This window comes from Lycium barbarum, chromosome 1 (assembly GCF_019175385.1).
Source record: "Lycium barbarum isolate Lr01 chromosome 1, ASM1917538v2, whole genome shotgun sequence".
Classification (NCBI taxonomy): Eukaryota; Viridiplantae; Streptophyta; class Magnoliopsida; order Solanales; family Solanaceae; genus Lycium; species Lycium barbarum.
The window spans coordinates 120,228,777-120,244,675 of record NC_083337.1 but is presented as its reverse complement, the minus strand read 5'-3'; the positions used below and the strand labels follow the sequence as shown (position 1 = coordinate 120,244,675).

The following is a 15,899-nucleotide window of genomic DNA, read 5'->3' as shown; positions in this document are numbered from 1 at the left end:
TTGGTTAGTGCTCTATGTGAGAGCTTGTTCTTCATAAAAGTGGTCGATACTTGGCTATATCACAAATTTGTGTACCCTTGGTATGTTGGTAGATTGGCTTATTCTTACGCTAACCTTCATGCTTTGAAGAGCTTGTTTTTATTTGTCTTCCTTATGATTTTGCCAGGTTTAGATTTGAGGACGAATCCTTTTCAAGAAGGGGAGAATGATACAAGCCAAGTTGCCTCAAGGACATTTAGAGAACTGTCCCGGGGATTCCAAGTGTGGATGATAGCGTGGGAGGATGGATTGGAGATGGATCTCATGAAAGTGGACGTGCTAGGACACACTTTATTGCCATTCCGAGGGACCCATCCATTGATGATGGCATGGGAGAACACAAGGGCGAAAGAAGGGGAAGATGGCACAATATGCGTCTAGCAAAGTGTGCCACATGTTGAACATGCAAACCAGCAGCTGCAACGCAAAGTGTGTCAGCAAATCTGGGGATTTTGAGGAGCACAAGATGCGACGGAACAGTAGGGATGCATGTTGAACATGCATCTCGCATATGGAGCCACAAAACGTGACATCCAGATCTTTTTGGTCATTTTTGCAAACTTGAGAGCCACTTTTGGGCCTCTTATGTAATAATTTGCCTAAGATTATAAATAGCTTAATTTACCTAAGACTATAAATAGCTTAAGTTAGTTCATTTCAGGGGAGGTTTGGATGAATTGATGAATATTTGAGTGTTTTAGGTTTATCTCTAGAGAGAGAAGCTTGTGAGAGGCCTTTAGTAGGCTCTTGTTGATTATTGATTGTGAGAGGATTGGTTGCTTGAATTCCCTTGAGGTCACCCTAAAAGGCTGGTGCTATCTAGAGTGTAATTAGGAGGTCTTTTTTTTTTTTTTGGTAAATAAAGGAATTTGATTCAAACCAAATTGGGCATTACACAGCCAAACAGGGCCGACCTCCTGTTTCTCAAAATTAAAAGCAAGATTCTACTTATACAAGGAGCCTAACTACATACTAAGCATATCTAACCACAAAGAAAATAGAACAAATACGTCAAACTACATACCAAGTGTATCTGACCACAGACCAAGATGGATAACAAAAAAAACATAACTTGACCAAAACCCATAAACCAGCGTCACAGTAGCATCTAGCAGTAGCATAGCCATCTGTCAAGGATTAGTGAGAACCAGCAGCTCTTGTTGCCATTTCCTGTTGTGCTGCCCTTTGATGTGTATGTGGATGGCTATCTCTCTGCAGATTCTATCAGCTTGAAAGTAGCCATTCTGGATCCTCAAAAGGTTTCTTTCCCTCCAGATAGTAGCCACCAACATAGCAAAAATAACACTGATTATCGCTCCTTTCCCGGTCCTTTGTTTTGCCCATGTACACACCCAATTCACCTCCTCTTGCTAAGTGCCAATTGTCCTCTGAATACCTACCCAGTTGAGCATTATTGTCCACAAACCTCTAGTGATGGTGCAGTTGAAGAGTAGGTGGTCCAGAGTTTCATCAGCTGAGTCACAAAACACACATGAAGGTGGAACTTGTATGCCGAACTTAAGCAGCCTATCAACTGTCGCAAGTCTTCCCATGATAGCTAGCCACAATGTAAATTTGTGTCTAGGATGAACTGAAGGATGTAGGGACAGACTTTTCCAAGGGACTCGAGGATAGCATGGTAGCAAAGCAAGATACATTTGCTTGATGGAAAATTTTTTAGCATGAACCATCGATTGAAATCTTGTAATCAGGTCCCCTTGTAGTGTAGGTGCTTGTAGAGTATACCTTCTAGCTTCCAATATTTTCCGTACAACCCATGTTGCATTGTTAGGAATGGTGCAGTTCTCAACCGTGGAGTTTTTCATATAATAGCCATTTACCCATTTAATCCACAGACAATCTTTCTTTTCAGCAATAGCCCATAATTGTTTCAACACTGCTGCTCTATTCCAGGTGATCAGGTGCAATACATTCAAACCCCCTGCTGCCTTTGGTTGACAAACTTTTTCCCATGATACAAGGGCTCTTTTGGACAATACAGCAGCACCAGTCCAGAGGAATGTTCTACAGACCCAATCTATCAACTTCATAATCCTCTTGGGAAAAATAAATACTTGAGCCCAGCAGGTTTGGACCCCAAATAAAACAGCTTTTATTAATTGCAGCCTCCCAGCATAGGACAAGAGCTTAGCAGACTAGCACTTCACTCTATCTGTAATTTTCTCCACAAGGGGCATACATTCAGCCATTGTTAACTTCTTCGATGATAAAGGGACTCCTAAGTACTTGAATGGTAGAGTTCCTTCACAGTATCCAAGATGAGTCAATATCTCCTGCTTTAACTGATCATTGACCCCAGACATGTATATTGAGCTTTTTTCAGTGTTGGCTTGAAGCCCAGAGACAACTGAGAATCTTAAGAAGGCTTCTTGTAGAAGTTTAATTGAGTTTAACTCAGCTTTGCAAAACATTAACAGATCATTCGCAAAACAAATATGCATAACTTTTAGCTTTTTACACCTAGGATGGAATTGAAACTGCTTGTTATCAGCTAGCACATTTAACTCTCTCTGGAGGTATTCCATTGCAATAACAAAAAGGTAAGGGGACATCGGATCCCCTTGCCTTATTCCCCTTTTCCCCTGGAAAGGTTTTGTAAGACCCCCATGTATGACAAGAGAGTATGAGACTTTGGAGATGCATTCCATGATCCATTCTATAAACATATGTAGGAAACCCAAATCAGCCAGCATCCTTCTCAAGAAACACTATTCTATAGAGTCATGGGCCTTCCTAAGGTCAACTTTCATTACACATCTTGCAGATAATCCTTTCCTAGAATACCATTTTAAAACTTCATGACTACATAAAATGTTGTCAATGATACTCCTACCCTCTATGAAAGCTGATTGGGCTGAGCTCACAATTGAATTGATTACACTTTTCATTCTATTAGTCAATATCTTAGTAATGATCTTGTACACTGTTGAGCAGCAAACAATTGGCATGTAATCCTTTACTTGGGTAGGGGCATTTATCTTTGGAACCAAGTTATAACAGTGCAACTAAAAGTTTTTAAGAGCTTACCAGAGAGGAAAAATTCCTTCACCGCCTGCACCACATCATGTTTGACCAGGTCCCAATTCTGAGTAAAGAACTCCACTGGATAACCATCAACACCTGGGGCTTTGTCACTAGGCATGTCCCTCACAGCATTGAAGATTTCCATCTCTGTGACAGTCTGAATTAGTGTACATTTCTGCTGATGTGATAAGCATGGCCCTCTTTTGATAATTTCTGAGTTTGGACATGGCAACTCCTCAGCCATTGACGCCATAAGGTTAGAGAAAAAGGAGATAAACTCAGCTTCAACGAGTTTTGGATCTGTGAGCTTATTCCCTGTAGTGTCATAGATGGAAGTTATAGAGTTCCTACTAGACCTAATCTTCCACTGAGCATGGAAGTATTTGGTATTAGCATCACCACAATTTATCTAGGTGTCTCTAGACTTTTGTCTAAGTGCCTTCTCCTCAATATAACTCCACTTCTGTATGTCCCCTGAGAGCTTCTTCTCTTTATCTATCAAAGCTTGCTGCATTGGTAAGTTTGCCAATTGAGATTGTATCACATCTAAACTTCGTCGAGACTGTTGCGATTTCTGGCTATAAGAAGCCATATGAGTGTTCAGGTCCCTCAATGCAATTTTCAAATCCTTTAGCTTATGCCATAGCTGAAACAATCTAGTGCCATTGCACTGCCTTGACCATACAGACTCTCAAATGTGTCTGAAATCTGGGTGTTCTAAAATTGTTTTAAAGAGTTTGAATGGTTTGGGGTGGCTATTAACATGGGTTTTAAACTCAATGTATATGGGAGAATGATCTGAAGCCCCAGGATTGAGAAAATCTGCCTCCACGTGCCCATATGATTGCAACCACATCAAATTCCCCAATGCCCAATAAATTTTAGAGTACACCCTGTCCCCTTGTTGCTGTTTGTTACAAAAGGTGAAATGCCATCCTTTTGCCTTTAAGGCTGTTAACTGCAAGGTATCCATACAATCTCTGAAGTCTTTTGTCTCACCATCAGTCACAGGGGAGCCCATCCTATCCTCTGTAAAGAGCAAAGTATTGAAATCACCAGACAACAACCAAGCTCCAGTAATGTTATTTCCTAGCTGAGTTAAGTCACTCCACAGACTTAGTCTTTCTTGAGCCTCATTCTTTGCATACACAATAGTTACAAATGCAGAGAAAGCATCTGTCATATTGTCCACTTTGCAATGGATGAATTGTTCTTGGACCTGCAGTACCTGGACCTGTAGGTAAGGCTTCCAAAAGAGCCAAATCCTACCATTTGGGGCCATTGGATAGTTGCACATAGTACTCCATCCACTACTAACTTTGCTCAGTATGTTCTGAGCTTTATTCTCTCTTACCCTTGTTTCTAAACAACCAAACAGTTCAATCTTATTCTTTTGCAAAAAGAGCTTCAGCTCCTTTTGCTTCAGGGGTTGGTTGAGCCCCCTGATATTCCATGTTGATATAATCATGGAGGGTTTCTAACAGGTGCAGTTGCACCAGTCTGGCCAGTATCAGGAATTTGTAGACCATCAAGTCTATTTGCAATGTTAATAGGAGTAGCAGCAAGCACATTTGAAGTCCCACCTGTAGCATCGACCACACTTATATTGGCCTGAGCTGCAGGACCATTAGCTATTGATGCATCATTATGCACAACAGCAGCTTCAGTGGTTTGGTCCTCCTTTGCCTGCCAGTCTTGTCTCCATTTCCTCCTTCTCCTTCTATTCCTTTTTCTCTTCTTAGGAATGTCCTGAAACTCCTCCTTCTCCTGGTCCTCCCCTCCATCCACCCAACAGTCATCTTTTAGGTGCCCAAATCTCAAGCAAGCAGTGCAAAATTTTGGCTTCTAGTCATATTCTATTGGCTGATGGAAACTGCCAGCAGGAGTCTCCATTTCAAGGGACTCAAGCAATGGTTGTGAGACATCCACTTCAACAAGGACACGAGGATATGATATTCTCTTCATGTCTGCCGTAAATTTATCAGTGTACAATGGTCGACCCACAGCACTAGCAACCTTGCTCAGAGCCTCACTGGACCAATATCCAACGGGCAATCCCGGAAAAACCACCGACAGTGGAATCGAGGTCGAGACATCCAGGTTAAATTCATAGTTAATTACCCAGTTTTGAAGAATAAGTGGCTTATTATGGAAGGTGTAAGGACCCCCCATCAGGACACTATCACAATCCTCAGCACGTTTGAATCTATAGATGAAATACCCAACATCATGTGCAAGGATTTGCGGTTTTGCCACAAATTTCCACGAGTGAGCCACATAATTCTCCATCGATTTCATGTACGGTGTATCTCCCACTACAAACCCAATCAAAGCATTTTTCCAATATAACTCCTGCGAATTCACATCCTCTTCCACTATATTAACATAAACTTTGCCTTGCTTAGTGGTCGGAGGAACATAAGGGAGAGATTTACCTTTCTGTGCTAGTCGATTCTCACGAAAATCTGATTTCTCCATTGGGGTGACTTGAGTTGAGGTACCGGCATCAGAGAAGTGCAGTGGCCGAGCCGCCAGAGTAGTATCAGAGTCTCTAGTCCTTTAAATGGATGGATTGTTTTGACTCCGAATCCGACCCCTCGTGCTCAATTTCCTCAGGAATACATTGAAATGGAGGGGGCAAATAACTACCAAAAGTAAGAGATGGTAAAGCCCTTCGTGTTCCATCAGCAGGGGTAACTAATTTTAGAGGAGATGGCAAGCTTTTTCCGGTAGCTTGCCGGTGGTTTGACATGTTTTTTTCCTATTCGAGGTGCACAATAGCAGCCTTGCTAAAATGCGCCGAGAGAAAAGCACACGTCATGTCTCCTCTTTCATTAAGAAGCATTTTCCCAAAATCCTAATTAGGAGGTCTTTGTTATTGAAGAACCTTGGTTGCCTAATTGTGCCTATTTTTGTGTCAATCTATCTATCTGTTCTTTTTCTTTTGTTTATCTTCTTAATTTCTCATTTCCACATATCCGTTATTGCATCATATCCCATTCCGTTTAATTCGGGAAATTTGAAATTTTAAACGACGTACGAGTTACGGTTAATTTGATCGCATTTTCCACATTTTTTAAATATTACTCGAAACTATGTCAATATTGGTCTCGTATCTTGAAATTGCGTAATATGAATTTTGTTTTTACAAAAAAATAAATTTACGAATATTTTTAAATGAATACATTCTTTTAATTATTTAGTATAATGTTTCAAAAGTTTGTACAAGAGGGCTATTTGTCATAACTTATAAACGCTAGGGGGCCTTCTTAAATATTTTTAAAACTTTAGGGGGGGGGGGGTATATAAGTGCCAAGGGATTGAAGTTTTAATTTTAAAACATATTAAAACTTCAGTCCCTCATTCTCTTCGCTTCACCTTCTTCTCCGAGCCCTCTCTAAAGGCGAAACTGGGGTTTTATTTTCGCAATTCCGATTCAGCCATTTCCATGGCTCCATTGATGCGATTCTTGAGGGGTTTTGATCCCCACACTGTCCTCTACCTATTTCTAGGTTTATTTGCTTTTAATTGTTCCATTTTTTACCATAATTCAACTTGACCCGGGTTGTTGCTCGGGTCCTTGTTGAATTTTGGTAGCCATGGGCGAGGTTTATTACCTTTGGCCAACTTAAGCACCTAATTCGTAAATAAACTAGGACCAAGGGTAAAACCCATACAAATTATGGGAATTTTCGGGGGATTTATCCATTTCTTGTACTATTTGACCGTTATTTGCTATGTGTTTGTTTGCTATATGACTGAGTGTACTGTCCCTAAATTTTCACCTATGTTCTAGGGTTTTTGAATTGTATTTGGCTGGAATTTTGTCTTGTTGTATGAGGTGTTTTTGTTTGTAACTGATTTTAGTACTGGTTATACGATTTCTGTGAAAAATTCTATCCAATTTTGTCCTAAATTCGAATTTGGAATTGGGGGGAGGGGAGAATTTCTGATTCGGGGGATTCCATTTTTGCCCTTAATCATGTGTTATCTATAAATAGCAGCCTCATTTTTCACTTTAAGGATCCCCTTTTTTCTGATCCTAAGAATTATATATATACACTACTCTATATTATACACTGTACACTACAATACTACAGTTACAATACAATACTTCTCTAATATACAAGAAACATACAAAACTCTACTATATATTACAATACAAGTCTATACGACTGAAAAATACATACTGTTTTTACAAAAAAAACTCGAAAGCAATGGTTAAAAGCTTGTTGGTTGTTGAAGTTTGTGGTCCAAATCTCTCCATTTTGTTCTTTTGGTTGCCCCCATAAAAGGTAATATCTCATTCCGTCCTTTTTACCTCATTTACTTGCTTGCAACATGATTTTTATGCTATTACATGATCGAAACTGTCTATTTATTTTGTTATGGCTACATACTACTTTGAGGTTCATTAAAGGTGCACTATGATGTCTTTGTGTCTTATGTTTAAGTTAAAAACTTGTCTAAGAGGTTTTCATAGTTGTTTACTGCTTATATGATTTCGTGTAAGTGCTATAAGGTTAATAATGTAGAGATTGGTGTAACTTAAGCCAATGATGATTTTAAAAGGCAAAAAAAAAAATGAAAGAACCTATCTGTGTTTTTTCTGAGATTTCCTGATTGATTCTTAAGTTTTCAAAACTCTACAATGATGTTAGGCTAGTTTCAATAACCTTGCTTGATTATCCTGGTGTTATGGGTCTGTATATAATGCTATGTTAGTATTATGGATAGTTTAAGTTAAAAATGGCTCAATAGGGTAAAAATGAATTGAGAAAGAAGTCTTTTTGTCTGAGAGTCTTTATTGGCCTGCTAAAAGAAAAGAAACTTATTTGCATATGCTTATCAAGCCCCTCGGGCAACAGGAGTTCCAGTGACTCATCCCACACAACCAAATGTCACATTTCAAGAGCATGTCACCTGATATGACCCTACTAGTCACACCTCGCTTGAAGGCTCACATTGAAGACCAAGGCATGGCACTCCAATCCATTCAAGCTAGGAGGATGACCAAAGGAGCATTGGAGACCCATAAGAAGGCCTATGAAGTATGGAAAATAGCTTGGAGAGGAATGAAAGAAGAAGCTACATGAAAGAAGGCCAACACTCAGAGTGGCTAGAGTCGCAAAAGGACAGAAATGCAAATGTGGCTAGACGTGCAAAGAATGGCCATAGATGCAAAAGGGTCACAATTGCAAGCTTGAGGATTGGATGATGGCTATATGTGCAAGAGGATCCTTTTTCGGATTTCAAGCCAACATCCAACTAGCCAAACAAGGCCCTTGCCTCATTAATGGCATCCTTGTAATAACTAGCCTAACTCTTAAGTCTCTTAGTATAAATACTAGACTTAGTTATTTTCATCCTTAGATTAGGTTAAATGAAGAAAACTCCTATGAGAGATTGTAGTTGATAGTTTTAGATTAATATAGATTATTTGGTTGGTTAGCCAAGTGTTGCTTCCTAGTTGTGAAGTGAATTACTTATTTCCATCGAATTCAATGTTGCTTATTTATGGATTCATTTGAGTCATTTGTTGATTCAAATTGCTTAGGTTCTAGGGTTTGTAAATCCGATTGGAAGGGTTAGGGTTTGATATACCTTTTCTTGTCCATAGATTTCTTGCTCTTGGGTCAAGTATCTATCCATCTATCCTCTTCCATTTCTACTCTTCTTCCACCCTTTATTTTGATTCTTTTGTTCTTTTGTTTTTCGAGAGTTTCCTAGGTAGAATCGTATCATTTGGTATCAGAGCATAGGCTAAGAGATTGTTCTTACAATTTCTAATCCTATGCTCAAAATCTAAAAATCACATAAAAAAAATCCATTTTTTTTTTAAAATTGTTCTTGTGATTTGAATTTGTGGTTTTGAAGTTTAATTTGAGTTTATCAAGGTGGAAAACATCTAAATCCGAAGTTTGAAGTTGTTTGGGTGAGTTTTGAAGTTTTCACCATTGAATGACCTTCAAAGCTTGAAATTCAAAAAGTAGGTCTTGTGATTCAGTTGAAATTGAAGCTAATTTAGTGTTGAACCTTCTTCTCTAGGTGAAGGGGATCCTAGATGTAAATGTTGGTGGAAAAACAAGAAGATTTGAAAGGGTTTTAAATTTGGGTGTTCTTAGTGTTCTTGAAGGCATTCATATCTTCATAGTGAAGAAGAAGACCAGAAAGGGAGTTTGATCCAAAATATTTTCCCAAAGTTGTGGAAAGTTGTTTTTCTGCCCCAATATAGTAAATAGAAGGTTGTTAGAGGGTCAAAACGTCACAAATCCAAGAAAAACAAAATATAGAATAAAATGCATTTGAGAAGTGCATTTTATAGACTGCCACGTCAGCACTGATCAGGGCAGATTCAAAAGGGGGTTTATTGTGCGTTGAATGTGCGACGCACGACCATCGCACAAGGTCCAAAAATTTCAAATGTTTCCGAAAGTTTTGATTCTCTACAGGGCACGTGTTGCACAGATTCGGAGAGGGGTATTTTGTGCGATCATTGTGCGACGCATGACCATCGCACGACTCTAAATATTTTGAAAATTTTCTAAGTGTTAGATTCAAAGAGGGGTGTTTTGTACGCTGGGTGTGCGACACACAACCATGACACGACCATCAGAAAGTGGTTCTAAGTGTTCAAAAATGGTTCGATTCCTTCATAACTTCCTTTCTTTGATTCTTATTGCTAATTAACAACTAGTAATCGATCTTATTAGTTGTTAACTAGTTCTTGAGTCCTTAATTATTTCGTACTAATTTCTTTCAAGCTTTTCTTCGTTTTATTTCGTTGAAACTTTATTGGCTCTCGTCCTTTTTGCTTTGAGTCGTTTGTCATTCATCTAAACAAAAATCCATTGTACCACAAAGGATAAGCAACGTGTGAATTTGATTGGGCGAGTGATTCATCAACAACTTCAAAAGAGCACGGAGTGTGGTAAGGTTGAGAGTTCTATACGAGTGAAGTGAGGCTTTTATTACTAATCTTGTTTGCTAGTTTTGCAGGTCATCATGTCTAACCAAGGCGATAGGGCGCAAGAGGTAGTAGATATGTCATCTATAGCAAGTTCATTGGCTATGATCATAAATAAAATCTCGGGCATGCAAGCGGGTATGGAAGAGATGAGAGGAGAGATGAATGGGAAGTTGAAGGGTATGGATGATCGGATGGTGAGCATTGAGAAAGTTCAAATGGAGGGTTCGAGTAGAATGGGCACTCCTCATTCACGGAATGCCTAAGGTGATAGGGATAAAACACAAGACACTACACCAACCATTACCCCGGGACAAATCCATGCCTTGTGCAATCCAAACACCACAACCACCACCACCCAAAGAGCTCCACCACCCCAAACAACCAACCTTCCATCCCAAAACTCCACATTCGAAAACACCAATCGACAAACCTATCCCAAGTTTACCAACACAACCCGAATGAGGCAATCCCTCAAGTAACCTTTCAACAAACACCCCAAGCTCCACCCCAAGTCCAAACACAAGTTCCCTTTCCTAACCAAAACCAATACCAACGCCACTGCTAATACCCCATGAATGAAGAGGAGTATGATGACTATCCACAAGGTAGGTGGTGGGATGATAACCGGTAAGGAGGGAGGCGTGGAGGAATGAATAACCGGGGGAGGGGAGGAAGAGTAGGCTTTGAGAGATTTCCGGCCCATGACCCTAGATTCCAAGGTCATGTAGACTTAGGGAGGGCCCAAGGTCATGAAGACCGGGGAAGATGGCAAGATAATGAGCGGAATTTGAACACCATCAAGATGAACCTTCCTACTTTCCGAGGAGGTAGCAATACGGAAGAGTTCCTTGAATGGAAATTGCAAAGTGAGCGCATCTTCCTCACAAACAATGTGTCCGAGGACTTAAAGACAAAGTATGCCCTCACTCAATTTGAGGGGTACTGTTATACCCCGTAAGAGTCCGTGCTATTTTAATTAAGACAAGAAAGAATGAGTTAAGAAAGTTCAAGGAAAGTTAATCGAGTTAGTAAGAATATCGTTATATATATATGGTTGCCTTAAGTATCCCGAGGTGACATCGTAACCTAAAGGATTTGAAATCGCGTTATGAGCGTATATGAGTATGTATATGTATGTATAAGAGGTTACATGAGGGTCGGAAGAGGATTAGAAGTTAAACGAAGCTGAACGAAATGAATCCAAACAACTTCAGAAAATATCTCGGACCAGATTTTTAGCCCATATTGTTGGAGGCATATCTACTAGTATATGAGGAGTTTTAAGGTGTTTCAAAATTCTAAAATGAAGTTCATCGAGTATAGTTTCTAACGCAATAAACCGCTCGTCAAAACGATATCTGGATAAGCAGATATGGACGATGCAAGTTGGGCTGGCGGGGCAGAAAATTGTGACCCGATCCAAACATTCACATTTCGGCCCATGAGGCCCATTAACGTCAAGTATATAAGGAAAAATTATTTGAGGGCTTTTCATTTAACATAAAATCTTCCAAGAACATTAGGGAGAGAGAGAGAAAACTTCAAGGCTAAGAAGGTCATTTTGATCAAAATCCGAGCCCCGAATCCCGAAGCTCATGAAGAGAAAAGCATTGTACGTTGAGTTGCCTTCAATTTGAGCTAAATATTTGTCTTGGGGAATGAAATATTCGTGTTTGAGCTGCTTCTAAGGTATTTATAAGATTCATTTTATGTTATTAAAGTGTTTATTTAGAGTTTTAACGAATTAGAACGGAGAAAACAACATTATAAACTCGTTTGTTGTTTTGTTGAGATTTATGGATTAGGGGCTGTTTTAATTGAAATTGATGGACTGATTTGAATTAATATTTTGGTTGTTGTAATCATAGATTATGTGATGAGAATGAAGGAATTTGAAGGTTAGAGTTGGAGTTAAAAATTGTTGTGGGTTGTTGTAAGGATTATAGAGATAATAATGTGGTTTAGTTGCATATGAATAGATGATGTGGTGTCGTGTGGCTGCTGTTGTATTTCTCAGAAATTTGCTGAAAAGATTGCATGGAATAAGGTATAAGAAGTGCATACGGGCTGCTTGGTGTATTGCAAGTGTTCGTTAGAATTTCGGGCATCGTTATGTTATAGTTGGGGGCTGTTTTGATATGTTGTTGTTCTTGTTGAAATAAAAGAATTGAAGATATGGTTGTGTCCATATGTTATTGTTGGTATTTCTGTGTCAACAGAAGAGCAATTGGAAATTCGGATAGGCGAGTTTATAGGGGAAATGCTGCCGAAATTTCGGTAGACAATTATGTGATTAAGCTTAGATTCTTGAAAAGCTTGAAATTGACAATTGGTAAACATGACCATTTGTAGATTCTGGACGAAATTGGAATTGAAGCCAAGCGAGCATAAGGCGCAATCGAGGTATGTAAAGCCTTCCCCTTTGTTCTTTGGCATGTCCTAGGTGTGCTAGGTGGAGATTTTAGCCTCGGGGGAAATTCTGCTCATCGAAAACCAAGATTGATTTCTTGGTACTATTCATTCAATTCAATTGAACTTCAAAAGGTGCTTTTGTTGAAAAAAAGTGGTTAAACCTCCATAACTTTCACAAATGTAATCCAATCACTCCGAAACTTTCCTGGATGACTCCGTAGAGTCTAATGGGCGTGATTCATGTCCGCCACCCCGACTTGACCCGAGGTGGGCCCGTTACCCCCGGCGCCCCTCCTATGGTTTTGTTTGTCTAACTTCGGTGCGACAAGTCTAGGGACTTATGGCTATTGTCCCGACTACTAAACGGGAGATATTTTATCTATCCTGAGACGGATTTTAATTATTATTGAACCAACTGCGGGGACAGAAACCCTGATATGTGCTGTATGGCTTTAGCCAATGTACTCTTGTCCGGAGTTCGCAGGTAACTCCTGGTTATTATGCTGTTTACTATACGATAGGTGTTATGACCACCTTCATGAGCGTTATAAAATGTTTTTGACATCTAAAACGTTTTGAAAACCTTACCCTGATAATTTGGACAAACTACTTATCTTCTGTATTTTCTGATATACGATTTTGGCATACCTGAATCTTGTGTGATGCATGATCGTGGCACGTGTGATTTATGTTTGGGAAATAGTGATTTGGTATCCTGTATGGTTGTTTTCTGTTTCACCGAGTCCCGGGCCGGTTATGTGAATATGTGCATATGTAATATTGGCCGCTGGACCCTCGACCGCGGCGTGTCCGACATTGACAACTGGACCCTTGACCGCGTCATGTCGGACGTGTGGAATTGATTGCTGGACCCTTGACCGCGTCTGCCGCACTTGTGATTGTGCCTGACATAGACCGCTGGACCCTTGACCGCGGTATGTCAAATGTGTGATTGTGACCGCTGGACCCTCGACCGCGGTATGTGTGATTGTAACCGCTGGACTTTTGGTCGCGGTATATGTGATTATAACCACTGGACCCTTGGCCGCGGTACGTGTGATAGTGACCGCTGGGTACTTGGCCGCGGTATGCGTGGTAGCGACCGCTGGACTTATGGCCGCGGAAATTGTGCGTTGATTCTTTTATATGTGTGAAACAAAAATGTTTTTCAAAAGAAAGTAAAGCATTTTGACATTCTAACTGCCGTATTTTCCTGCTGGAACCTCTTGGGTATGACTTGTGCACTAGAGGCGACCTGGTTATTCGTGCACACCCCAGTGCATTGTCCATTGCGCCCCTCACTAAAGGGCCGAAACCTGAGGTAAATGTATACTACCTGTGCTTGTGTAAGTTTATGATTCTGCATGCATGGTTCTGCCTGTTACATTTCTGGACAGCGGATTCGGAGAATGATTCTGTTGGTGTTGCTTCTGCATGATTGAGCCGGACTATGCTTCAGTCGGCTATAGTTTTACACCCTTAGCTTCGGTTGCGGGTATGTCAGTCGCACTCTGTGCCCCGATCCGCACGATGATCCTGCCAGTTAGGCTTTGTACCTCTATTTCATATCACGATTCAGACGGCTACACCCCGTGCTTATGATATATATCGTGGTCCTGGCCACACACTCTGTATTTCCGTTTCGGCCTCGGATCCGATACTACCTGTTCTAGTTCTATACTTCTGGCTCGGTTTTGCTTATATTGTTATATTTCCGCTTTACATAATCGGTACATTTCCGTACTGACCCCCTGTTCTTCGGGGGCTGCGTTTCATGCCGCGCAGGTACTCCCAGTTGAGTTGAGGACAGATGGAAGATGTTCCAGTGCAGATGGCAAGCTCCATTTGTTCCCGGAGTGTTGCCGAGTCAGATTCTGTATGTTATGCTTTTGGGATCTTACTAGAGACTTTACAGACAGTGTCGTGGGTATTGGTTGTCAGTCTGTGTACGTAATGAATTTTGTATGATCACAAATTTGTTCGGCTTGAAAGCCACGAGAAAGAATATTTCTGAAAGAAAAGTTTTGCTATGTACTTTATTATTTGTTTTAAAGAAAAAAAAAAGAGTTGGCGTGATTTTATGTGCAGCGAGAGTCTGAGGGTTCGCTCGGCCCTAAGTAAGGGTCGGGTGCCCATCACACCCCAGCGAGGTCGGGGTGTGACAGGTACGCTTCTACTTGGTGGGAATCTAAGAAGTTACAAAGGGCTCAACAAAACATCTATGATCTTCCAACTTGTAACGACTTGATTGAGCTCATGGAAACAAAGTGGCTTCCACCCGCGTATCGTCAAGATGCACTCAAAATGGTGTATTTGTTGAACCAAGGGTCAAAAAGCGTGGAAGAGTACTTTGATGAGTTTGAGGACTTGCGGATGAAAGCCAAGTTAGAAGAACAAGAAGAGTGCACCATTATAAGATTCGTAGCCTACTTGAACCGTGACATTGCTAAACCCATGCGGCTCAAGACTTATAATATTCTAGAAGAGGCATTTCATGATGCATCCAAGGTTGAAGCGGATCTAAAAGAAGAGAGGCCTTACAAAGACAAAAGCAAATCATATTCAACTTAGAACCAAGGGAAAGAGAAGTGGAAGCCATCCACTTGGGAGAAGCCCAAGATCACTACTCCTACTCCTCAAGCTAAGTTTGATTATAAGGCTAGAGGAGACGACCAAGCCAAAGAAGGTCACAATGCTAAACCCAACTTCCCTCGTCCATCTACCATTCAATGTTTCAAATGCCAAGGTAGAGGACATATTGCAAGTGAGTGTCCCAACCGGAGGACTATCACTATAGTGAAGGATGGATATCAAACCGACGATGAAAATGAGGGCGGGGTTGGTCATGATAAGGAAGGAGAAAGTAGTGAGTGTGAGGGTGATTCTGAGGATGAAGTTGAATTGAAATATGAGGAAGATTTGAGTCATGCTATTGTTTCTAGGAGAGCCATGAGAGCTCTAGCTAGGGAAGAGAGTTACCAACGGGAGAACTTGTTTCATGCTAGGTGTAAGATTTTGGACAAGGTTTTTTCCTTAATCATTGATGGTGGGAGTTGCACTAATGCGGTTAGCCAATTTTTGGTTGAAAGTATGAAATTTCCCACAAGAAAACACCCTAGCCCCTGCAAGCTTCAATGGTTCAATGAAAGTGGAGAAATGCAGGTGACCAAGCAAGCGATTATCCAATTGAGCATTGGAAGATATGAGGATGAAATCTTATGTGATGTGGTGCCAATGCAAGCGTGCCATATTTTGCTTGGAAGACCTTGGTAATTTGATGTGGATGCTCAACATAGTGGGTGGACCAACAAGTGCTCTTTTGTGGTCAAAGGTAAAAAGTATGTCCTTGCTCCATTGACTCCCCATGAAGTACGTGAAGACTATAGGGTAATGAAAGAGCTACGTGAAAAGATGAAAAGAGAGGAAAGGGTTG

General features: G+C 40.5%; 1 protein-coding gene across 1 annotated transcript; it reads right to left on the bottom strand.

The window, feature by feature from the left end:
* Positions 1 to 2,195: 2,195 nt before the first annotated feature.
* On the bottom strand, positions 2,196 to 4,552 carry LOC132613540 (uncharacterized). Its single transcript, XM_060327604.1, has 4 exons — positions 3,848 to 4,552; positions 3,524 to 3,754; positions 3,088 to 3,451; positions 2,196 to 2,716 (listed from the first exon to the last, which is right to left on the bottom strand). The coding sequence occupies exons 1-4, from the start codon at positions 4,550 to 4,552 to the stop codon at positions 2,196 to 2,198; spliced, it is 1,821 nt and encodes a 606-aa protein (XP_060183587.1).
* Positions 4,553 to 15,899: the final 11,347 nt, after the last annotated feature.

Coding starts and splice junctions, on each gene's coding strand:
- LOC132613540 (XM_060327604.1), bottom strand. CDS start 4,552: ATGATTATATCAACATGGAATATCAGGGGGCTCAACCAACCCCTGAAG. Junction 3,452..3,523: donor GGAGTTATATTGAGGAGAAG/GCACTTAGACAA, acceptor TTCCATGCTCAG/TGGAAGATTAGGTCTAGTAG. Junction 2,717..3,087: donor GAAGGAATTTTTCCTCTCTG/GTAAGCTCTTAA, acceptor ATATGTTTATAG/AATGGATCATGGAATGCATC.